Below are 25,726 nucleotides of genomic sequence, written 5' to 3' on the forward strand. Positions count from 1 at the left end.
AGTGGCCCGATCTTCATCTTCTGGGGTCCCTCGGTGGCTGTCTCGGCTCCTCCCCGCAACAGCTAACCCCCATTCTCGGAAGCGCTCTACCAAGGGGGTTAGCTTGCAGGCACGCTCCCGTGATCACTCGGTCCCGCCCCCGGGGCACGGCGTCATTGATTTGATTGACTGCAGCGGGAGCCAATCTCCAATGAAGAGCCGCGTCAAGCTGGGGGAAACCATTGCGGGATCGCGCCCATGGAGTTTCGTGGCTTAGGTAAGTAAGACGGGGGGGGCGAGAGTGCAAGGTGTTTTTTCACCTTACGGCATAGGATGCTTTAAGGTGAAAAAACACAACGCTTTAAACCCCTTTAACTTTTTGATGATATTCGAATTTCATGAGATGCACCCATATATGCACCTATCTCCAGTGATGTTTCATTAAGACAATGTGTTTTTCTTTCTGTCATTAGACTCTGCCATGATGAATCCCCTGTGGCCATTGTCTTGCCTCGTTGGTGTGGATCTTCTCACCATCCACCTCCTTGAGTCCCTTCTAAACGTCTTCATCCCTCTGGGTTTCCTGCTGATCTGGGTAATGAGCTTGTTCCGGTTGACAGTCCTGATCCTGGGCGCTCACGTGATCAGTCAAACATTCAAGCTTCCATCGTGGTTAGAGAAGGACACTCTTCTCATCTTCTGTGCAGTCCTGAGCCTCCTGGTCCCAACGTGTGTGACCTTCACTGATCTCCTGTTACCACAGACCAGCGCGGAGCTCCTGTACAGCTGGGGGAGGACGGACCTTTTCCTCAGCTCTTACCTTCTCACAATGATCTCTGGAGTCATCCGATACCAGCTCTTTCCATCCAGTGAGGATGACAAGGATGAGTCTGGGAGTTCCTCGGGTTCCCTGTGGCGGTTAATTAAACTTCTAAGATCCTACGTGGGCAGGTTCATGGTGGTCGCTGTGTTTCTGGTGATGTCATCATGGGGTAAGTAGAAGGCCTTGCCATAAAGAAGGGAGTGGTTAAAGCTAAATAAGTAAAAAAATGGTCCAAATTCAAGAGTTGTTTGTATTCTTCTATGAATCTTGGTGACCTTTGTGTATTTCTTTCAGATCTGTGCAGTAATCCAGTGTGAGGCTTCCCCTCTGTGTTCCGTCAGATTAGGCGACCCATCAGAATTGGTAACGGAAGTGATGTTCCGTCGCTGCCATCCTGCTACACCCCGCACTCCTACACAGTAAAGCCTTGTACACGCACTCGGTTTCCTCGGCAAGAAAACTGCTGGCAGAGCTTTCTTGCCGAGTATACCGAGCCTGTGTATGAGGCTTTGGCCCCGTACACACGACAGAGTTTCTCGGCAGAAATCACCGAGAAACTCGGTCAAAACCCGGATTCTGCCGAGAAACTCTGTCGTCTGTACAGTTTTGGCTCGATGGAGCCGCCGAGGAGCTCGACGAGAAAATAGAGAACATGTTCTCTATTTTCTCGTTGTTCTATGGGAGAAGGCGGCCCGCCGAGCTCCTCGGCGGCTTCATCCCAAAACTCGACGAGGAACTCGACGTGCTTTGCACATCGAGTTCCTCGGCCGTGTGTACGGGGCCTTTCAGGTTTCTTGACAAGAAAACTGCCCAGAATCTAGACGAGAAAAATAGAGAACATGGGGCCAGATTCTCGTAGAACTGCGGCGGCGTAGCGTATCCCGTTTACGTTAAACCGCCGCAAGTTTTCAGCGTAAGTGCCTGATTCACAAAGCACTTACCTGTAAACTTGCGGCGGTGTATCGTAAAGACGTCCGGCGCAAGCCCGCCTAATTCAAATGGGGCGTGTACCGTTAAAATTAGGCGCGCTCCCACGCCGAACGTTCTGCGCATGCTCCGCTCGCAATTTTCCCGACGTGCTTTGCGCGAAATTACGGCGTCCCCGACGTGTTTGTGAATGGCGACGTGCGTGCCGTACTTACGTTCGAAGCGGGAACGACGGCCATACTTTAACATGGCTGGTGTAAAGTTAAGCAATGAAAAAGATTGTTTAAAAAAACGACGTTACGCACGCAAGTCGGTTCGTGGATCGCCGTCAATGCTAATTCGCATACCCGACGCTGGAAAACGACGCAAACTCCACCCAGCGGCGGCCGAAGTATTGCCGCCTAAGATCCGAAGGCGTACAAAGCCGTAAGCCTGTCGGATCTTAGCCAAAAGCCGTCGTATCTTGTTTGTGAATCACAAATTAAGATACGATGCGGCAAATTTGAAAATACGCCGGAGTATCAGTAGATACTCCGGCGTATTTGTTCTGTGAATCTGGCCCATGTTCTCTATTTTCTCATCGTGAGATTCAAGGCAGTTTTTCTGCCGAGAAACCCGAGAGTGTGTATACTTACCCGGTCGCCGTGGAAACCTGCGCATGCTCAAATCTTGTTTGTGAATCACAAATTAAGATACGACGCGGCAAATTTGAAAATACGCCGGAGTATCAGTAGATACTCCGGCGTATTTGTTCTGTGAATCTGGCCCATGTTCTCTATTTTCTCATCGTGAGATTCAAGGCAGTTTTTCTGCCGAGAAACCCGAGAGTGTGTATACTTACCCGGTCGCCCTGGAAACCTGCACATGCTCGAAATGACTTTGACGCATGCGCGGTAGCTTTCTAGGCATAGGTAGGGTGCAGCAAGATGTCGGCGACGGCATCGAATGTGACGAGTGCATGCTCGTCGTATGCCATAACGTCACCACGTTCTTGCTTTTCAAGAGAACCGCGGTTCTTTTGAAAGGAGAGTCTGTACACTCGGACGGCAAGAGGTTCTTGCCAAGAATCTCGTCAGGAAAAACAACGTTTTTTTCCTAACGATTCTGGCCCGTGTGTACGAGGCTTCAGGATACATTGAGAAGGGGGCAAGCGGACATCTTGTTACACCCACCAGAGTTTTGCATTTCACACTTATTTTTAACAGTAAATGGAGCTTATAAGGTCAAATACAGTATTTTTAATTCCGACGGACTGTTTAGATGTTGAATTTTAAAAGCAGCGGCAAAGCTGCTGATCTCACAGGTTTGCTAATCTGACAGAACACGCTGCTTTTATAATTCTACATTTAAACAGTCCGATGGATTTCCAAATCCTGTATTTCGTAAAATTTGCTCCGTTTACTGAACTGTAAAATGCAAAACTCCGGTGGGTGTAACAAGATGTCCGCTTGCCCCCTTCTCACTGTATTCTTACTGTGGACGAGTGCGGGGTGTAGCAAGATGGCGGCAACAGAACGCCACTTCCGTTACCATTTCTGACGGGTGGCCATATCTGACGGAACATAGGCAGCCGGTAGTGGGTGGGTCTGCTAGGCCCCTCACATAGCTCTGCTCTCCGCATAGGCTATGTACAGCACAGCGATGAGGTCACTGCAACTTTTATATGTTAATAGCTAGTGGTGCACCAAATAAAAACATTTGGACCGAAATTGAAAATTCAGGATGCACTTGGCTGAAAACCGAAAATGGACAGTTTTTAAATCATATATATATAATTGTATTATTTTCGACTTTTTACTTAATAGTTTTTCAAGCAATTTTGCATTAAAAAACTGCAAGAAAAGCTAGAGAAAAATGCATCCCTTTAAATACTATGGCCCGGATTCTTGAAACACTTACGCCAAAGTATCTCTATATACGCTGCGTAAGTGCACAGATGTGCCGTCGTATCTATGCGCCGGACTCTTAATGCAAGATACGCCTGAATTTTGGCTTCATCCGACCGACGTAAGTTTCCTACGCCGTCGTATCTTGGGCGCATATTTACGCTGGCCGCTAGGGACACTTCCATTGAATTACGCGTTGAATATGTAAATGACCGAGATACACCGATTCACGAATGTACTTGCGCCCGTCGCAGAGATATACGCCATTTACGTAAGGCGTACGTCCGGCGTAAAGTTATTCCACCTAAAGGAGGCGCATCCCATGCAAAGGTATGGACGACGGAACAAGCGTCGTATTTTACGTCGTTTACGTCGGACTACGTGAATAGGGCTGGGCGTAGGTTACGTCACGTCGTAGGCAGTGATTAGACGTATCTTATGGAGTATTTTAGACGTGATTCTGAGCATGCGCACTGGGATGCGTCCACTGTACGGCGCATGCGCCGTTAGTTCGGCCCATCATTTGCATGGGGTCACGGATCATTTAAATGGATCACGCCCACCGTCCACCTACTTTGAATTAGGCGGGCTTACGCCGAATGATTTACGTTACGCTGGCGCAACGTAGGGAGCGAGTGCTTTGTGAATACTGTTCTTGCCTCTCTGTGTTACGTCGACGTAGCGCATATGAGATGCGCTACGCCGGCATAAAGATGCGCCCAGGTATGTGAATCCGGGCCTATGTATGTCTTCACACTGGTCCATTGCACTTCTGTTGAAGTGCAACACACCTCCCTATTGAAATGCATTGAAAATGTGGCAATAATGCATAAAAAATGCACACAGTTACATAAAAAAATGTGTTTTTCAGTGGCCATTTTCAGCACCTTTATTTCTAAACGCCTATTATCGGCGGCTGACATATCAGTGCATCCCTAGTAATAGCTGGGTTTACAGAGGCATTTGGTGCACACAAACTGGGTTATTGGAGCATAGAGAGGTGGGGAGGGTCTCGCTAAGGGCTATATGAAAATGAGAAAGAAAGCACTCCTATGGCCACATCTGTATGAAAGCTTTGTTTAAAAAAAAAAAAAGAAGGGCAAAAATAACCCAAGGTCCCTGAATGTGTCCTGACAAAGCTTAATGGTGAAACGCGTCGACACACAGGGGCTCATTTCCTATCATGTATTTTATATATGTGCTTTTTTAACTCTCCCAATGTTCTTTTTGTACCAAGTACTATATTTAATAAATATTATTCAAATAAGTTTGTATATTCTCCACTGCTCACTGTGCCCTTAAAGTCCGACCTTCCTTTGTTTTTTTTATACAAGGCCAGTATGAACTAATAGCTAAAGAAAGGATGGAGGGGTTACATGTCAAAAAACAAGTAAAAAAATTATAATTGGTGGCAGCACACGTGTTCTGTTGTTTTATTTGCTTTATAGTTAATCCTTTATTTTATATAATTTCCAATAATTGCCTTAATATTTTGCTTGTCCCAATAGGTGAGATGGCTTTGCCCTCCTACACGGGACGTATGACAGACTGGATCCAGAGCAAAGAAGACTCCTCCGTATTCAGGAACGCCCTCATTATGATGTCCATCATCACCTTGTCCAGGTGAGAATAGGAATGACTTGTGTTACCTAGAGTAAGCCCCACCCACACTGATAAGGTTTGTGACATACTTAGCCCCGCCCCTTCACTGAAGCAGCCAATACATTCTGGCGTACCCATGCAGTCTTTTTAAGCAAGTTATGTGCATTGACCGAAGTCAACTGGCCGGACATCATAGATGGTCATTCTGTTTACATCCATTTGGCTGCTCAGAGTGATTACACATGCCTAAAGACATGAGATATATAATATTTTCCCACATTCCAAGCATGTTGCCAGTCTATGGGGTCCCACCAGTCCAAGATGTCATAGGTAACGTCTATTTAACCACTTACCGCCCGGCCTATAGCAAAATGTCGGCCGGGTAGTGGTTCAGTTATCCTTATTTGGACAGCCGCTGCGCGCACGTGGGGGCACACATCGCGGCGATCGGTGGTGCAGTGTGTCAGTCTGACACATTGCTACACCGATCTCGCCATTACAGCTGCAAGTCTTTTTGAGGATGTCTCTACCAGCTTTGCACATCTAGAGAGGGACATTTGTGCCCATTCTTCTTTGCAAAATGGCTCAAGCTCTGTCAGGCCCCGTACACACGACCAGTTTCCTCGGCAGAATTCAGCTTCCGACCGAGTTTCTGGCTGAATTCTGCCGAGGAAACTGGTCGTGTGTACACTTTCGGCCGAGGAAGCCGACGAGGAGCTCGACGAGGAAATAGAGAACATGTTCTCTATTTCCTCGTTGTTCTATGGGAGCTCTCATCCCGCCGAGCTCCTCGGCGGCTTCAGGGCTGAACTGGCCGAGGAACTCGATGTGTTTGGCACGTCGAGTTCCTCGGCCGTGTGTACGAGGCATTAGATTGGATGGAGAGCATCTGTGATCAGCAATTTTCAATTCTTGCCACAGATTCTCTATTGGATTTAGGTCTGGACTTTGACTGGAGTTTGACTAATACACACGACCGTTTTTCATGACGAGAAAAATTCAATTTTTTTAATTGGTCATTAAAAACGATCGTGTGCAGGCTCCAGAGCATTTTTTTTCAACGTGAAAAATGGACATTAAAAATTTAGAACATGCTCTAATTTTTCACGTCGTGAAAAACGGTCGTGTGTAGGCTTTAGCGACGGGAAAAAAACATGCATACTCAGAAGCAAGTTATGAGACGGGAGCGCTCGTTCTGGTAAAACGAGCGTTTGTAATGGAGATAGTACATTCATCACGCTGTAACAGACTGAAAAGTGCGAATCGTCTCTCACCAAACTTTTACTAACACAAAATCAGCAAAAGCAGCCCCAAGGGTGGCGCCATCCGAATAGAACTTCCCCTTTATAGTGTCGTTGTACGTGTTGTACGTCACCGCGCTTTGCTCCAGCAATTTATTTTCACTATCGTGTGTATGCAAGGCAGGCTTGACAAGAATCACGTTGAGAAAAACATAGGGCCAGATTCTTGTAGATCAGCGTATCTACGAGCGGGGCGTAGCGTATGCCATTAACACTACGCCGCCGCAACTTACTGGAGCAAGTGCCGTATTCTCCAAGCACTTGCTCCGTAACTTGCGGCGGCATAGTCTAAATGGCCTGGCGTATCCCCGCGTAAATCAAAGGGGGCAGCTTGTATTTAAATTAAGCGCGCCCACGTGCCGAACGAACTGCGCATGCGCCGGCCTTAAACGTAGGCCATTGCGCATGCTCCGTAGTACACCGCAAATACATTGGTTGCGACGTGAACGTAATTAACGCACAGCCCTATTTGCGACGAGTTAACGACGTAATCAACGGAAAAACACGACGCTGTCCCGACGGCCATACTTAACATGGCATACGGCGGACCGACGTAAGGTTACCCCTCATATAGCAGGGGTAACCTTACGCTTACGGAAACGACGTAAACTACGGCGAAGCGGCGCAAAAACGTTCGGGAATCGGCGTATCGGCTCATTTGCATATCCGACGCTGAAATCAATGTAAACGCAACCTAGCGGCCAGCGTAGTATTGCATTTAGGATCTGACGGTGTAAGTGACTTACACCAGTCGGATCCTAGCCTAATTCCGGCGTATCTTGTTTTAGAATACAAAACAATGATACGCCGGCAGGATTTTCGAATTACGCCGGTGTATCTGTAGATACACCGGCGTAATTCTTTTGAGAATCTGGCCTATAGTTTTTTCCATGACATTAAAAACGGTCGTGTGTACGCGGCATAATGCTCCGTACACACAAGCGGTTTTCCCGTCAGAAAAAAAACAATGGGTTTCCCGACGGAATTCCTCTCAAGCCTGCATTGCATACACACGGTCACACAAAAGTTTGCTGAAATTTTGACTGCCAAGAACGCGGTGACGTAAAAGACTACAACGAGCCAAGAAAATGAAGTTCAATGTTTCTGAGCATGCGTCGAATTGTTTCCGAGCATGCGTAGGAATTTTGCGCGTCGGGATTTGTACACACGATCAGAATTTCCAAACAGTTTTTTTCCTGACGGGAAAAAAAAGAACCTACTCTCTATCTTTTTCCAGCAGTTTTCCTGTTGGAAAAAGTCTGACGGAGCATACACACGGGGGTAGATTCAAGAAGCAATTGCTCCTGTGTAACCATAGGTTACACAGCGCAATTGCTTACTTGCCCCGGCGTAACGAATGCTCCTGATTCAGGAACCTCGTTACGCCGACTGCAGCCTAAGATCTGCGCGGCATAAGGCTCTTATGCCCGCATATTTTAGGCTGCATTCTTGCGGTGGCCGCTAGGTGGCGTTCCCGTTGTGCTCAGTGTATAGTATGCAAATTGCATACTAACACCGATTCACAACGTTGCGCGAGCCCTGCGTACGCAATTTACGTACGGCGGTTTTCGCGCAAGGCTGCCCCTGCTATTATAGCAGGGGCAGCCCATGTTACGTATACCCGTCGTTCCCGCGTCGCGAAATTAGAATTTTACGTAGTTTGCGTAAGTGAATCGTGAATGGCGCTGGACGCCATTCACGTTCACTTTGAAGCAAATGACGTCTTTGCGACGTCATTTGCCGCAATGCACGTCGGGAAAGTTTCCCGACGGAGCATGCGCTCTACGATCGGCGCGGGAACGCGCCTAATTTAAATGATTCCCGCCCCCTACGGGATCATTTAAATTGCGTGCTCTTGCGCCGGGCATTTTGCCGGCGCGCCCGCGCAATTTACGGAGCTTTTGCTCCGTGAATCAAGGGCAGCGGAGCAAATTTGCGGGGCGCAGGGAAAAAACGTTGCCCTGCGCCTCCGTAAATAATGCGCAATTCTACCTGAATCCGGGCCACGGTCTTTCCAACAGGAAAACCAATCGTGTGTACGGGGCATTACACATGAATATGCTTTGATTTAGACCAGTGGCGGCTGGTGCTCAACATTTTTGGGAGGGCGCAAACAAACTGAAAAAAAACAAAAACATAAATTGTAGCCACCGTGCCCATCAAACGCAGCTACTGTGCCCATCAATTGCCGCCAGTTTGCCCCATCAAATGCCGCCAGTGTACCCCATCAAATGCCACCAGTTTGCCCCATGAAATTATGCCAGTTTTCCCCATCAAATGCCGCCAGTGTGCCTCATCAAATGCCGCCAGTGTGCCCCATGAAATTATGCCAGTTTGCCCCATCAAATGCAGCCAGTTCCCCCCGCCCGGCACTTACCTTCCTCGGGTCAGCGCCGTCCTCCTCCATGCTCCCTCCAAGTTCTCGATGTCTTCTCCCGTCCTCTTCATGTCATCTCTGCTAGGATTGAACGCCTGATAGGTGTCCAATCACAGCGCCTGTCGCTTCAGTAACCAGACCCGGTGCACCTGATTGGCTGAGAGGCGGGTCAGTGTTAGGGAAGTGATTCCCTAGCACAGCACTGTGTAAAAAGTGAACGCGCAGCAGTGCGCCAGCTGCTTAACAATTTGGAATTGCTCTAATCAGGCACTTACTTCCAAAACACCACCGCCGATGTAATTCAGGTGGCCGGCGCTCGACAAGAGGCTGGACACCTGAATAGGGGGCGGCGACAATAGATGCAATGCATGAATCTATCTATTGTTGAGTGACGGGTGCAGGAGAGAGGGGGCGGCGCTCCTGCGCCCACTATGGACGCAGGAAATGATCACATTCCAAGGAAATTGTTATAGCTCATTAAATAATATCCCAATATGAAAGCCTGGAGTTCCACTTTAATAACCTCTTTTCCTTTGCAGTGCCCTGACAGAATTTTTCTGTGATTGCATCTACAACGTCACCATGAGCCTGGTCCACACCCAGACACAGGAACAAGTCCTGCGCTCCGTCCTGAGGCAGGATGTAACCTTCTTTGATACCGAATCTACAGGTAATATAGATAAAGTTGTCATTTCATGGACAAGTCCACCCATAAATGAAGTTTGAGAAATCACTGCAACATTGATCCAATCATTACCTTCACCTCCTCTATAGATGTTTAGCATAGCTCTGAATTGAGATCAGGCTCTATTAACCACTTAAGCCCCGGACCATTTTGTTGCTAAATGCCCAGGCCAGGTTTTGCGAATTCGGCACTGCGTCGCTTTAACAGACAATTGCGCGGTCGTGCGACGTGGCTCCCAAACAAAATTGGCGTCCTTTTTTTCCCACAAATAGAGCTTTCTTTTGGTGGTATTTGATCACCTCTGCTGGTTTTTATTTTTTGCGCTATAAACAAAAATAGAGCGACAATTTTGAAAAAAATTCAATATTTTTTACTTTTTGCTATAATTATTATCCGCCAAAAACATATATAACATTTTTATTTTTTCCTCAGTTTAGGCCGATACGTATTCTTCTACCTATTTTTGGTAAAAAAAAATCACAATAAGCGTTTATCGATTGGTTTGCGCAAAATGTATAGCGTTTACAAAATAGGGGATAGTTTTATTGCATTTTTATAAAAAAAAATTTTTTTACTACTAATGGCGGCGATCAGCAATTTTTTTTCGTGACTGCGACATTATGGCGGACACTTTGGACAATTTTGACACATTTTTGGGACCATTGTCATTTTCACAGCAAAAAATGCATTTAAATTGCATTGTTTATTGTGAAAATGACAGTTGCAGTTTGGGAGATAACCACAGGGGGCGCTGTAGGAGTTAGGGTTCACCTAGTGTGTGTTTACAACTGTAGGGGGGTGTGGCTGTAGGACTGATGTCATCGATTGAGTCTCCCTATAAAGGGGATGACTCGATCGATGCAGCGCCATAGTGAAGCACGGGGAAGCCGTGTTTACATACGGCTCTCCCCGTTCTTCAGCTCCGGGGAGCGATCGCGACGGAGCGGCTATAAACTAATAGCCGCGCCGTCGTCCCGGATCGTTCCCCGCGGGAATCCGACCGCCGCATGTAGCGGGGGGGTCCCGATCGGACCCCCAACCCGCGGAAAGGCAGGGACGTACATGTACGCCCATATGCCTGTACGTGCCATTCTGTGGATATACATGCGGCGGTCGGCAAGTGGTTAAAGGGATTGTAAAGGTAAAAAATAAAAATACCTAAATAGCTTCCTTTACCTTAGTGCAGTCCTCCTTCACTTACCTCATCCTTCCATTTTGCTTTTAAATGTCCTTATTTCTTCTGAGAAATCCTCACTTCCTGTTCTTCTGTCTGTAACTCCACACAGTAATGCAAGGCTTTCTCCCTGGTGTGGAGAAAGCCTCTTGAGGGGGGAGGGAGCGAGCAGGATAGTCAGGACGCCCACTAACACACAGCTCCTTTCTCTATCTACAAAGTAGAGAGCTTCCTGACCCTCCTGCTCGCCCCCTCAAGAGGCTTTCTCCACACCAGGGACAAAGTCTCGCATTGCTGTGTGGAGTAACAGACAGAAAAACAGAAAGTGAGGATTTCTCAGAAGAAATAAGGACATTTAAAAGCAAAATCGAAGGATGAGGTGCCAAACTTTTAGCTCCCTTTGCGGCGCAGCGAACTGAGCCGGAATTGGGAATGGGTACCTGTCAAAGCAAGGTACTTGCTCCCCCCAAAAGGTGCCAAATGTGGCAGTGGAGGGAGGAGGCAGACAAGCAGAGCTTCCTGTTTTGGGTGGAACTCGGCTTTGAGTCTTTTGAACCACTTAAAATACTGCGTCCTAGTCACTTCCTGTGCACTGGCCTGAAAGTACAAACAGTTTTACCTTCCTCTCAAGCTATGTTCTGTGAACTACAAGTCCCCATGCCCACCATATTATGATAAATAACATGCTTGTATTCTATATCCTGGGGGTGACAACCATGGCTCCCTACATAAATACAGTGCAGTGAGTGTTGTCACCCTAGGACAAGAAGTGTGTTATTTGCAGGACTACTTGGTAAACATTAATAGAAAAAAAAAAAGAAAACTAATACAATCACCACATCTAAAGACAGGTAAAATACAATATATACAATTTTTGCATTGGGGTTTACATATGCTTGAATATTCATGTATTGTAGAGGAATTGTTCTTCACTGTAAAAGCCATGAAAATGTGGAATAGTCTTCCAGAAGAGATGGTTCCAGTCAACTTGGTAAATTCTTTAAGAAATAGCTTGATGTGCAAGTGCACAACATATACATGGCTAATAATATTTATAGGCAATACTACTGTGGATTGTTAATCCAGGTAGTATCTACAGGGCCAGATTCACAACGAGATACGACGGTGTATCTACAGATACACCATCGTATCTCTGACTTACACTGGTCCTATCTATGCGCCTGATTCATAGAATCAGTTACGCATAGATAGGGCTAAGATCTGACAGTGTTACACTGTGTTACACTGTCGGATCTTTTTTTAATTTAAAAATGGCGATAAATAATATGTAAATCAGCGAGATACGCAAATTCACGAACGTACGCGGACCCGTCGCAGTGTTCCTACGTCGTTTCCGTAGCGGTTTTCCCGTCGTATACTTATCCCTGTTTTTAGCAGGCGCAGCCAATCTTAAGTATAGCTGGCGTTCCCGCGTCGAATTTGAATTTTCCAACATCGTTTGCGTACGCCGATTCACGAACACGCGCGTCGCAAGTCCCGCTCATGTCGAAACCACTGACGTCCTAGTGACGTCAGTGGGAGCAATGCACGCCGGGAAATTCCCCGGACGGCGCATGCGCATTTAAATCGGCGCGGGAACGCGCCTGATTTAAATAGTACACTCCCCTAGCCGCGGAATTTGAATTCCGCCGGGGGATTTAGGATCCGCCGTCGCAAGTTTGGAGGTAAGTGGTTTGTGAATTAGCCACTTGCCTCCTAAACTTGCGGGAGCGGATCTTAATTCACGTAGATCGAGCGGATCTATAGATCCGCTGAGCTATGTGAATCTGGCCCAAGGTATTTATCTTTGGGAGTAAACAGACTCCGCTGTCCATTTACTCCCGTCTGATCTGCCTAGAAGAAGGAGGATGGATCCCCTTCCATATTTTTTTTTAGCGGACCGGATTGGATTAGAGCTAGGTGGGTGTAAATGGACACAAGTTTGTTGACACTCGCCAGCCTATAGGGGTTAATGGACCTTCTGATCAGGTCCGCCTAAAAAAGTGACAGGCAGACCTGATCAGACTCTTCGTGTAAAAGGGGCCTTATGCCGCATACACACGATCGAAAATTCCGACAACAAAAACGTGGATTTTTTTCAGACAGAATGTTGGCTCAAACTTGCGTTGCATACACACGGTCACACAATTGTTGTCGGAAATTCCGAACGTCAAGAACGTGGTGACATACAAGACGTACGACGAGCCAAGATCAATGAAGTTCAATAGGCAGTTCGGCTCTTTTGCTTGATTCCGAGCATGCGTGTTTTTTTTTTGTGGAATTGCATACAGACGATCGGAATTTCCAATAAGAACTTTTCTCTCAAATTTTTGTGGACGGAAGTTTCGACAGCAAATGTCCAATGGAGCCTACACACGGTGGGAATTTCCGACCAAAAGCTCACATCGAACAATTGTTTTCGGAATTTCCGATCGTGTGTAAGTGGCATTTGGGTAAAACTGAAACATTTTGCCTTCCTATGGATCAATGGCAGGTTTCGTTTTTTTTCTATGAGAACGTTTCTTTTTTACCACTAAGCAGTTTTTGACCACTGAAAGTAATATTATACTTTAACCACTTTCCGCCCAATCGGCCGCTCTCCCTGTCTGATTATCAGCACAGCCCCCTAAAATGTACAAATCACATGCCCAACAGTGCCCCAATAATAAATTATGCAAATTCCCACCACAGTCCTAATCACTGCCCACCACAGTGCCAATCACTGCCCAGCAGTAACACCTGTCAGTACCTCATCATCAGTGCCACCTGTCAGTGCCAATCAGTACCGCCTATCAGTGCCCATCACAGCCGCCTATCAGTGCCGCCTATCAGTGCCACATATCAGTGACGCTGACAGGCGGCTGTGATGGGCACTGATAGGCGGTACTGATTGGAACTGAAGGGTGGCACTGATGATGAGGTACTGACAGGTGTTACTGCTGGGCAGTGATTGGTGCCTCCTCATCAGTGTCCACCACTGCCACTTTATCAGTGCCAACTCATCAGTGCCGCCTCATCAGTGCCCGTCAGTGAAGGGAAAACATTTTTTTTATGACAGAAACTAAAAAAAACTATTTTTTTTTTCAAAAATGTTGCTCTTTTTTGGTTTGTTTAGCAAAAAATAAAAACCGCAGAGGTGATCAAATACCACCAAAAGAAAACTCTATTTGTGGTTTAGTTTGGGTACAGTGTTGCATGACCGCGCAATTGTCATTCAAAGTGTGACAGCTGAAAGGTGAAAATTGTCCTGGGCAGGAAGGGGCGTAAGTGCCCGGTATTGAAGTGGTTGAAGTACTGGACATGCTTTGTCAAAACTTCTAAAATACATAATTTGGTCAGATTTAAGATTGCGCAGGGAAATTGTAGAGGTGACGGAGATGCTGTAATTACCTGGCATACTGATGGATCCTCAATCAATGGTTTCCTCATTTCTAATGCCCAGGAGCTGCCCAGATAGCTCTTCAGACGTTTTGATAGATGCATTGCTCTTCTGGCAGGTGACATCAAATCGCGCATCACCTCTGACATCACAGCAATGAGCGAATCCCTCAGCCACAATCTGAGCCTCTTGATGTGGTATCTAATGAGACTCATCTTCTTGGTGATATACATGTTCAGCTTGTCTCCAAAGCTTACATTCTTCACAGGGTCGTGCCTGTTGATCATCACGATTGTGCCCCAGCTCTCAGGATCATTTTACCAGGTGAGACTCAAGATATGTGAACAGGGCCGTCAGTTCCTTAAACAGCATCATGCATGGGCCCCCTGGAGCAGAGAACCTTGGTAGGGGGTGCTGCCGCCTGAAATTGAGAAGTGGGGGGGGGGGCCTTTACAAAAAAAGAAAAGTGTAGGGGGGGGGGGGGCTTTACAAAAAAAGAAGAAATAAAGCAAAATATATATATAAAATAAATTATAAAAAAAGGGGGGTAGCCATCTGGGGACCTCTGGGCCCTTTAATAAAAAGAAACCTCTGGGCCCTTTAATAAAAAAATACATAAAAAAATGGGGGGTTGCCATCTGGGCCCCAAGGGGACCTCTGGGCCTTTTAATAAAAAAAATAAATGAAAAAAATATATAAACAAAAATAAAAAAATTAACATTTATAAAATAAATATAAAAAAAAGGGGGAATTGCCACATGGGGCCCTTGGGACCTCTGAGCCCTTTAATAAAAAATATATATATATATATATATATATATATATATATATAAAATATATAATTTTTTTAATAAAAAAGGGGGGGTTGCCATCTGGGCCCCAAGGGGACCTCTGGGCCTTTTAATAAAAAAATATATAAACAAAAATAAAAAAATAAACATTTATAAAATAAAAATAAAAAAAGGGGGAGTTGCCACATGGGGTCCTGGGGACCTCTGAGTCCTTTAAAAAAAAAAATATATATATATATATATATATATATATATATATATATATATATATATATATATATATATATATAAATAAATGTAATTTTTTTATAAAAAAAGGGGGGGGGTTGCCATCCGGGGGCCCTGGGGACCTCTGGGCCCTTTAATAAAAAGAAAAAAGAAACCTCTGGGCCCTTTAATAAAAAATACATTAAAAAAAGGGGGGTTGCCATATGGGCCCCAAGGGAACCTCTGGGCCTTTTAATAAAAAAAAATAAAAGAAAAAATATATAAATAAAAATAAAAAAATAAACATTTATAAAATAAAAATAAAAAAAGGGGGAGTTGCCACATGGGGCCCTGGGGACCTCTGAGCCCTTTAATAAAAATATATATATAAAGAAATATAAATTATATATATATATATATATATATATATATATATATATATATATATATATATAAAATATATATATTTTTTAATAAAAAAGGGGGGGTTGCCATCCGGGGGTCCTGGGGACCTCTGAGTCCTTTAATAAAAAAATAAAAAAATATATATATATATATATATATATATATATATATATATATATATATATATATATATAAATTGTAAAACATTTGTATAAAAAAAAGGGGGGGGTTGCCATCCGGGGGTCCTGGGAACCTCTGGGCCCTTTATTAATAATAATAATAATAATAATAACAATTTATATATATACATTTTTATTTAATTTTTTAAATTTTTTAAAGGGAGTTGCCATCAGAGCCCCTGGGGACCTCCGGGCCCCTTACAGGTGTATTGCCTGTACTCCCCTGATGGCGGCCCTTGAATCTTGAGGGGCTTCGAAGCCTAACCACTTACCTACTGTTGTATGTCTAAAAACAACAAAGTGGTGGATGACTATTTCTGCAGGGTTGCTTATAAATGGCACTGCAGAAATCACCCATTCATCCATGTAGTGCTGTCACTGAACTATTATTCTGCTGTTCTTTATTCTGTCCCCCAGAATCTGGCCAGGAAGGTCCAGGAATCCCTCTCACAAGTCAATCAGGTGGCTCTGGAGACATTCTCCAACATGAAGACGGTACGCAGTTTTGCTAACGAGGAGGGCCAGTGTCTACGGCATGAGGCAAGGCTCCACGATACCTACCAGCTGCACAAGATGGAGGCCCTGGCGTATGCTTTCAATGGATTAGCCAACAGTGTGAGTACATTGTGACCCCCACCCTGGGTATCCTTTGTGTAACCTATGTGTAATGATTCTTTATGTCATGCACCTGTCTTTGCTTGAACATCAGCTGAATGGTTGATAAGGCGATAGGTGTGCCTATGTAGTCAGGTGCTGTCTAGTTTCTCCACTGTAGGTGGCACTCGACTGCAGCGACATTGCAGTTGGAGGGGAAGTCAAGAGAAACATGGTTCCTCTATGGATTTTTTTGTCACTGGGGAAGCTATCCAATTGGATGCTGCCGTCCCATGTGACTGGTAGCCATCTTGGGTCAGGCAGAGCCTATTTAAGAGCTTTTCTCCCAAGCTTGGTGTGCATTAGCATGTGGGTAGTGCAGGAACAAGTCACCCGTCTGGTAGGGAAGGTGACCAGAGATAGGGAGAGCTTCTTGACGAAAAGGGAAAGGATAGGAACGCCATCCTTCCTGGAAGCCTCCCAGTTTGAGCAAAAACCGGCCAGCCTGCATTCCTCCCCCCAGACAGACGCTGTCTGCACATTCGAGACCTACTCTGCTACACATTACTGTTACATCCAGTGAGCATTCCTAGTCGGGTGTCCTCCCACCGGGCTTGTTGTGAATTGCAAACTCTAACTTTAAAGGGGTTGTAAAGGTACAATTTTTTTTTCCCTAAATAGCTTCATTTACCTTAGTGCAGTCCTCCTTCACTTACCTCATCCTTTTTGCTTTTAAATGTCCTTATTTCTTCTGAGAAATCCTCACTTCCTGTTCTTCTGTCTGTAACTCCACACAGTAATGCAAGGCTTTCTCCCTGGTGTGGAGTGTTGTGCTCGCCCCCTCCCTTCGACTACAGGAGAGTCAGGACGCCCACTAACACACAGATCCTTTATCTGCAACGTAGAGAGCGTCCTGACTCTTCTGTAGTCCAAGGGAGGTGGCGAGCATGACACTCCACACCAAGGAGAAAGCCTTGCATTACTGTGTGGAGTTACAGACAGAAGAACAGGAAGTGAGGATTTCTCAGAAGAAATAAGGACATTTAAAAGCAAAATGGAAGGATGAGGTAAGTGAAGGAGGACTGCACTAAGGTAAAGGAAGCTGTGACGGTAGTAGAAAATATCCCCGTCAAGTATTCCCTTCTTCCCATAAAAGAAAATCACCCAATAATCCACACATGAGCCAAAGCTTAATGCTGGAAGAAGACACACTTTAATGGCAGCATTCTGCTAGCTATATACAGTTTACAAGCTAATCATCAATCAAAGAACAATTAAATCTCCACCCCCTTTTCACACCCTGGGGCTTCCATACAGATTATAGGTAGACACTTTGGTGCCGACCCTGAAGACACATTTCTTTAGATAATGACATCAGTGAAGCTAATTACTAGTTGTAACAGAATACGTTATCTAGACAGCATATAGAAGAGGTAATTACTACAACGAAGCAATCAGAATAATTAACATGAGCCAATTATCTAATCATTTAGCCTGACGATACAATACACATCTCTTAAGGGTAAACACAGGTCTTCTTCACACAACACACAGACCTTAAAATAGCAGGGAGAGAATTAAACTGAAGCATATAGGCAATTGCATAAAAGTCCTTCACAGAAGCTATTTAGGGAAAAACAAATTTAATACAAGTTCTTTTTTCTGCAATTAAACGCTGAGTGTTTACTGACGCTGCACCGCCCCACACATAGACTAGCTTTTGGAAGCAATGTGTGACACACACTCTTCTTTATGCCGCATACACACGACCGTGTTTTCCGACGGGAAAGCTGCGAGGAAAGCCTTTGGTTGGGAATCCCGGCTGTGTGTATGCTCCCTCGCAGTTTTTCTGACGGGAAAACTGCCAAACCCGCCGGCAAAAAAAAGAGAACCAACTCTCTTTTTTCCCGACTGACTTTTTTCCGTCGTAAATCCGAAGCGTGTGTACGGGGCATCAGGCTCATAAAGTGGACCTGACCCCCATTCTGTCTGAAACAAAAGACCGGCCTTTGGGTCCTGACAGGGTTCTGTCGGGACCCGAAGCTCTATGGCAACATCTGCACATGTACAGAATCTGGGAGGGGGGATGGGGAGGTGCTAACATCATTCTCACCTAGGCCTTGAAAAAATAATAAAAATGATATCCAAATGTGAGAGAGGGAGGAGGCGGGGCAAAGTGAAAGTTAATTTAGGGTGAAGGACCGCTGCCCAAAAAATGAAAATGCTTTGGCTTTAATAAGTGATATTAATGATTATGTTCTCCTTGAAGCTTTCAGGTCTGGCTCTGAAGGTGGGCATTCTGTATTTTGGTGGACGGCTAGTGACAGGGGGAGAGGTCAGCGGAGGAGAACTGGTGTCTTTTGTGATGTATGAAATGCAGTTTACATCGGCTGTAGAGGTGAGAAATGGGGGTGAATCGTGTCATGATGTATTTATATGGTGAAAACTAGCTTTAAACTCTAGAACATTAAGGCGAATATTTTTATTTAAAGCGCAGTTTCACCCTAAAAATGAACTTTCTATTAACAGCTTGCCTTTAATGTAAAAAAAAAATTGATTTTTTTTACTCACTTCTATCTGGCTGTTACTAGGCAGATTTTGTAATCTGCCTAGTTCCTGGTTGGTTTGAATTCCTGTCCTAAGACCCCATTGCCTCTTGTCTCTGGGCATTTCTGTGCCTAGAAATCGCCCAGCATGCACCTGTCCCTGAAAACCAGGAAGAAAAAGGAACTGGGCTTCACATGCCCACACATATGATGGATACGGCCACAACATGAGCTGGAGGATATAAGGCAAGTGTTTGCAATGATTTCTGGAACGATTGGGGAGCTATTAATATGTTTTGGGGACTATTTAATGTGATTAATTTTAGCTTGCAAAAAAATTTAAAATGATGCCCGACACCCCACTTTAACCACTACCCGACGGCCGTACGACTTTATACGGCTGCAGGGTGCTTCTACTTCTCTAACTGGCCGTGTTTTTACGGCCTGCGCGCGCGTGCTCGCCGCATTGCTGAGATGCCGATGCGCGTGCCTAGCGGCCGTGATGTCCTCCAGGCACTCGGGATCGGCGGCTACAGGGACAAGACGTGGAGCTCTGTGTGTAAACACAGAGATCCATGTCCTGTCAGGGGAGAGAGGAGACCGATCTGTGTCCCTTGTACATAGGGACATAGATCGGTCACCTCCCCCAGTCAGTCCCCTCCACACACAGTTAGAACACAATTCAGGGTACACATTTAACCCCTCCCTCACCCCCTAGTGTTAACCCCTTCAATGCCAGTCACATTTATACAGTAATTAGTGCGTATTTATAGCACTGATCGCTGTATAAATGTGAATGGCGCCAAAAATGTGTCAAAAGTGTCCGATGTTTCCGCCATAATGTCGCAGTCACTAAAAAAATGCTGATCGCCGCCATTAGTAGTAAAAAAAAACGAATAAAAAATAATAATAGTTCTGTTCCCTATTTTGTAAGCGCAATAACTTTTGCGCAAACCAGACGCTTCTTGCGATTTTTTTTAAATTTTGTAAGAAGAAAAAATATGTAGAAGAATACGTATCGCCTAGACTGAGAAAAAATATTTTTTTTTTCAAAATTGTCGCTCTATTTTTGTTTATAGCGCAAAAAATAAAAACTGCAGAGGCGATCAAATACCACCAAAAGAAAGCTCTATTTGTGGGGAAAAAAGGACGTCAATTTTGTTTGGGAGCCACGTCGCACGACCACACAATTGTCAGTTAAAGTGACGCAGTGCCACAAGCTGAAATTTCACCTGGTCAGGAAGGGGTATATGTGCCCAGTAAGGAAGTGGTTAAAGACTTTTCTGGTCCATTTTTATTAAAGTCCCAAAAAGACACCTGACTCTCCCTTGCAGGTTTTTTTTCAGCATTTCATTTCCAAAAACAAATGCATATCAGCCTCCTGGCTTACACTTGCAGCACTGCTTCCCTAGCCTTACACATCAGGCCAGTGGCAGCTGGTGCTCAAATTTTTTTGGGGGGGGCGCAAGCAAACTGAAAAAAAACCCCATCAATTGCAGCCACTGTGCCCATCAAACGCAGTCACTGTGCCCATCAAACGCAGCCACTGTGCCCATCAAACGCAGCCACTGTGCCATCAAAAACAGCTACTGTACCCATCAATTGCTCCCACTGTGCCCATCAATTGGCGCTACTGTGCCCCATCAATAGCTGCCACTGTGCCCATCAATTAGCGCTACTGTGCCCCATCAATTACCGCTACTGTGCCCCATCAATTGCCGCTACTGTGCCCCATCAATTGCTGCCAGTGTGCCCCATCAATTGCTACTACTGTGCCCCATCAATTGCAACTACTGTGCCCCATCAGTTGCCGCTACTGTGTCCCATCAAGTGCATGAATCTATCTATGGTGATAGACAGGTGCAGGAGAAAGGGGTGGCGCTCCTGCACCTTTGGATGCGCCACCACTGCATCAGGCCCTTGCCTGTGTCCTTCTGACAGTCTTCTCACCCAACTATATACAACTATACCCTTCTGCGCCAGCTCCCACCTGTCTTATAAGAGGAGCCCCCCTGAAGCCTCGTACACACGACCGAGGAACTCGACGGGCGAAACACATTGTTTTCCTCGTCGAATTCCTTGTTAGGCTGTCGAGGAACTCGACAAGGCAAGTTTCTCCATTCCCGTCGAGGAAAAAGCAGACATGCTCTCTTTTTGACTCGACGGGATCCTCGACAGTTTCCTCGTTGAAAAATGTACACACCAAAAAAAAAATCCCAGCAAGTTTCTTGCTGGTTTTTGCCGAGAAACTCTGTCGTGTGTACGAGGCCTGACTCCTGAGCTGGGACCTCCCTTTCCATCAGAATGGAGTCGCCTCTTTAATTCCTAAGCAAGCAGTGTGCTGATCGTCAGCAAAACCTGGACCCAAAATTAGAGATCTCATCATTCTTAAGTCTCTACAAAGTCTCCGGACTCCAGGACCCATACTGGGTTTTACCAAACTCTGAGGAGACTAAAAATCTGGTTTGATAGAGTGGTCACTACTAGATCCTCTTTGTGGTGACTGCGGACAAAGATCAAAAGTGGCGCTGCTGTGGATGTCAGTCCATAAAATACAATTTCTCTTTTCGTCCATGGATGGACACAGCCTTCACAAGTCTTGACATATGGGTTATGCTCCTGTTCAAAGGAGAGGACGCTATGTCAAGACTTGTATAGGCTGTGTCCGTCCATGGACGACAGAGAAAAGGATTTTACGATGAGTACAAAAAATCCTATTTTTTTTAATATAAGTATCTTACTCAGCAGAGCTGTTTGTCCTGTAACACTACATGTACATTAGTTATGTGCGAAGTGCAATGCTATTAGACTATTTTCTCTCTTTTTTCATTAATAAATAGAGTGGTTCAGGTAACTATATTTTAGCCACTGGATAGAACCGGTGATCATAGTAAATAGGTATTTCGGGCCAGATTCACGTACGAGCGCCGGTGTAACGTAACCCGTTTACGATACACCGCCGCAAGTTTCCAGTCTTAGTGCCCGATCCACAAAGCACTTACCTGGAAACTTGCGGCGGTGTATCGTAAAGATGTCCGTCGCAAGGCGGGCCAATTCAAATGGGTGTGTGCCATTTAAATTAGGCGCGCTCCCGCGCCGGACCTACTGCGCATGCTCCGTTTCGCAATTCCCGTCGTGCTTTGCGCGCAGTGACATCATTTTTTTGAACGTCGACGCGCGTAGCGTAATTCCGTATTCCCGGACGGCTTACGCAAACGACGTTCATTTTTAAATTTCGACGCGGGAATGACGGCCATACTTTATACAGCAATACGATTGCTGTGTAAAGTTAGGGCACCTAAAACGATGACTAACTTTGCGACGGGAAACTAGACTAGCGGCGACGTAGCGAACGCGAAAATCCGTCGTGGATCGCCGTAACTCCTAATTTGCATACCCGGCGCTGGTTTACGACGCAAACTCCCCCCAGCGGCGGCCGCGGTACTGCATCCTAAGATCCGACAGTGTAAAACAATTGCACCTGTCGGATCTTATGGATATCTATGCGTAACTGATTCTATGAATCAGTCGCATAGATAGAAACAGAGATACGACGGAGTATCTGAGATACTCCGTCATATCTCCACTGTGAATCTGGCCCTTCGTTCCTATGATCATCTGCTCCATCTAGTGTTCCTCCTTTGTGTATGAATTAATAGCATTCAAGCTCTGGACTGAAGATGAGAGGGACCTTCTGGGATATTATCAGTGCTCATTTCAAAATGGTGGTGGTGACGGTCTGGGGTGAGTTATTGTGTGTCGAATGAGCAACTTTCACATTTGGAAAAGCACCATCAATGCTGAAAGATAACTCCAGATTTTAGAGCAGCAAAGAGTCAGGCCCCGTACACACGACCAGTTTCCTCGGCAGAATTCAGCTTCCGACCGAGTTTCTGGCTGAATTCTGCCGAGAAACCCGGCCGTGTGTACACTTTCGGCCGAGGAAGCCGACGAGGACCTCGGCGAGGAAATAGAGAACATGTTCTCTATTTCCTCGTTGTTCTATGGGAGCTCTCGTCCCGCCGAGCTCCTCGGCGGCTTCAGGGCTGAACTGGCCGAGGAACTCGATGTGTTTGGCACGTCGAGTTCCTCGGCCGTGTGTACGAGGCTTCACTCTCACTCTGTAAGATGCCCTTTTTATATCCAATCATGTTACTGATCTATTGCCAATTAACCTAATTAGTTGCAAAATGTTAATTTGCTAGAAAAAGGAAAACATTCTAAATAACAGTGTGTAAGCTCTTTCTTGGGTCTTGTTCAGGTCTTGTTCAGGATGTATCCTGACGTCCGAAAAGCAGTTGGATCTTCAGAAAAGGTCTTTAAGTACATGGACAGGAACCCACAGATGCCACCCCCAGGAAGTCTTCAGCCAGCAAACCTCCAGGGCTACGTCCAGTTCAGAAACGTCACCTTCTCTTATCCTAGGCGAGCAGATCAACCAGCTCTTCAGGTACCGTCACAAAGTCCTAGTTAGTAGTGTACTAACCAGGGCATTTTTTCAGCTGGAACTTGGTGGAACTCAGTTCCACCACCTTTGGCTCAGGTACTCTGTGTCACATACCAGGTGTAAGGCCGAGATGCTGAGAGGGCTTCCAAGGAAAATACAGGTGCCCGGGGTGCAGTGCGGATGCCGAGACCCCCACTGGATGGTCTTCCTGCAAGTGAGAGAGGCAGAGGGCGAGGAGGTACTAGAGCTGACTGGGTGCTTCAGTTTAATACAGCAACAAGAGTAAGACACATAAGAGATGGTGGGAGAGAGAAGATGGGGGCAGTGGAGGTGGAGGGTTGTATGCGGAGGACAGACCTAAAGAGGGGTAAAAGTGTAATGTGGATGGGGGTGCAGAGGTAAGCAGCTGGGGAAGAAGGCTAAACTCTGCACTCTGTGTAGCGCACCCCTGAACTATGCACTCTGTATGCAGCACACCTCTGAACACTGCACTATGCACGTAGCGCACCCCAGAACTCTGCACTATGTATGCAGCACACCCCTGAATGCTGCAATATGTACATAGCGCACCCCTGAACGCTGCACTATGTACGTAGTAGACATGTGCATTCGTTTTCGTCTGAATGCATTTTCGTCCGAATTTCAGGTATTTTCGTTTTAACAAATGAAAACGAATGTGCAGAATACGAAAACCGAAAGATCTGACATAAACAAATGCTTTATTTTCGTTTTCGTTGCAACAACAGTTCGATATAGATAGGAGATTCTACATGACGCTGACAATAGCAATCTGTGCCTAACCTTAACTCTATTAGTCCAAGATTATTCTAGATAGAGAGAAAAGATTCGACATTATAGAGAGAAAAGATTCGACATTATAGAGAGAAAAGATTCAACATAATAGAGAGAAAAGATTCAACATTATAGAGAGAAAAGATTCGACATAATAGAGAGAAAAGATTCGACATAATAGAGAGAAAAGATTCGACATTATAGAGAGAAAAGATTCGACATTATAGAGAGAAAAGATTCGACATTATAGAGAGAAAAGATTCGACATTATAGAGAGAAAAGATTCGACATTATAGAGAGAAAAGATTCGACATTATAGAGAGAAAAGATTCGACATTATAGAGAGAAAAGATTTGACATTATAGAGAGAAAAGATCGCTGCTGGAATTGGGTGGGGGACGTAAAATAAATATAATGATGATGATGAATGTTATTGGCTGATTGTAACCAAAGAGGAGGAGCAGTAAAATAGCTAGAACTAACTTGACAATTCAACATAAACGAAGAAGATTCGACAAAGCATCGAAAAACATACAAACGTTGAATCTGTCATTGAAGGCTTATGGTGTCTGTGGAAAGTTCTAAGAAGATTCCACAAGCAGCTAAACTGTATGACGCTGCAATCATACATTTCCGGTCACATGCTCCGCCCATAGGCTATAGAAGAATTCTAATGTTGGTTGACTAGTAATAATAATTAATAAATATAATTATTACTAGTCATACAACATTAGAATTCTTCTATAGCTTGTAGGCGGAACATTTGTCTGGAAATGTATGATCGCAGCGTCGTACAGTTTTGCTGCTCTGTCGAATCTTCTTTGAACATTCGACAGACACCATAAGCCTTCAATGACAGATTCGACCTTAATTCATTCAGATTTTCAGACAAAAGCAATTTCTAACGAAAAACGAAATAAATAAAAACAAATTTCGGGAGTAACTAAATACATTTATTTTTCAGACGAAAACGAAATTCAGAAACAAAATATTTCAGTGTGCACATGTCTAGTACGTAGTGCACCCCTGAACTCTATACATAGCACACCCCTGAACTCTGCACTATGTATGTAGCGCACTCTTGAACTCTTCATTATGTATGTAGCGCACCCCTGAACTCTTCACTATGTACATAGCGCACTCCTGAGCTCTTCACTGTGTACGTAGCACACCCCTGAACTGTTCACTATGTATGAAGCACACACCTAAACTTGTGCTTTCAGTTCCTGCACCTGTTTTCTGAGAGAAAAAGCCTTGGTACTAACCCGTAGATATCAATCAGATATCAGCTGACTTCAGACCGATCATTGAAATATGAATTTTAATTGGCTGCTGTGAGTAATTTCCATACTGAATAAACTCAAAAATAATTTGTAATGAAGGGAAACAGTCTGTGCCACAGCTACTTATATGGGATTTATACATATTCAGTTGAAATGGTTTTATTTATATGGGGGCGCTTTTAAAAAGCCTTAAAAAATAAAATAAAAATTGGTGTTTTACCTGCAATTTTTTACGTTGATGATAGAGTCTTTTTAAAGGGTTAGTTTATCTTTACAGAAAAACTGTAAACCGGATGATCTTATTTGCATTATAATTTGGAAAGTTTGTACCATATTTGCAAACATTGTA

The 25,726-nt window shown here is 45.0% G+C and overlaps 1 protein-coding gene across 1 annotated transcript in view; it reads left to right on the top strand.

Annotated features, from left to right (window-relative positions):
* The window catches only part of TAP1 (transporter 1, ATP binding cassette subfamily B member), a 41,061-nt gene that overhangs the window by 4,321 nt on the left and 11,014 nt on the right, over positions 1-25,726 (top strand). The window contains exons 2-8 of the mRNA XM_040324915.1: positions 453-971; positions 5,124-5,238; positions 9,435-9,565; positions 14,252-14,457; positions 16,133-16,330; positions 18,579-18,707; positions 23,117-23,305. Of these exons, the coding sequence (XP_040180849.1) occupies positions 461-971; positions 5,124-5,238; positions 9,435-9,565; positions 14,252-14,457; positions 16,133-16,330; positions 18,579-18,707; positions 23,117-23,305 (1,479 nt within the window). The 5' untranslated portion in view covers positions 453-460. The remainder of the gene's footprint in view (positions 1-452; positions 972-5,123; positions 5,239-9,434; positions 9,566-14,251; positions 14,458-16,132; positions 16,331-18,578; positions 18,708-23,116; positions 23,306-25,726) is intronic.

The sequence above is a fragment of the Rana temporaria genome, chromosome 9 (assembly GCF_905171775.1).
Source record: "Rana temporaria chromosome 9, aRanTem1.1, whole genome shotgun sequence".
Lineage (NCBI taxonomy): Eukaryota > Metazoa > Chordata > Amphibia > Anura > Ranidae > Rana > Rana temporaria.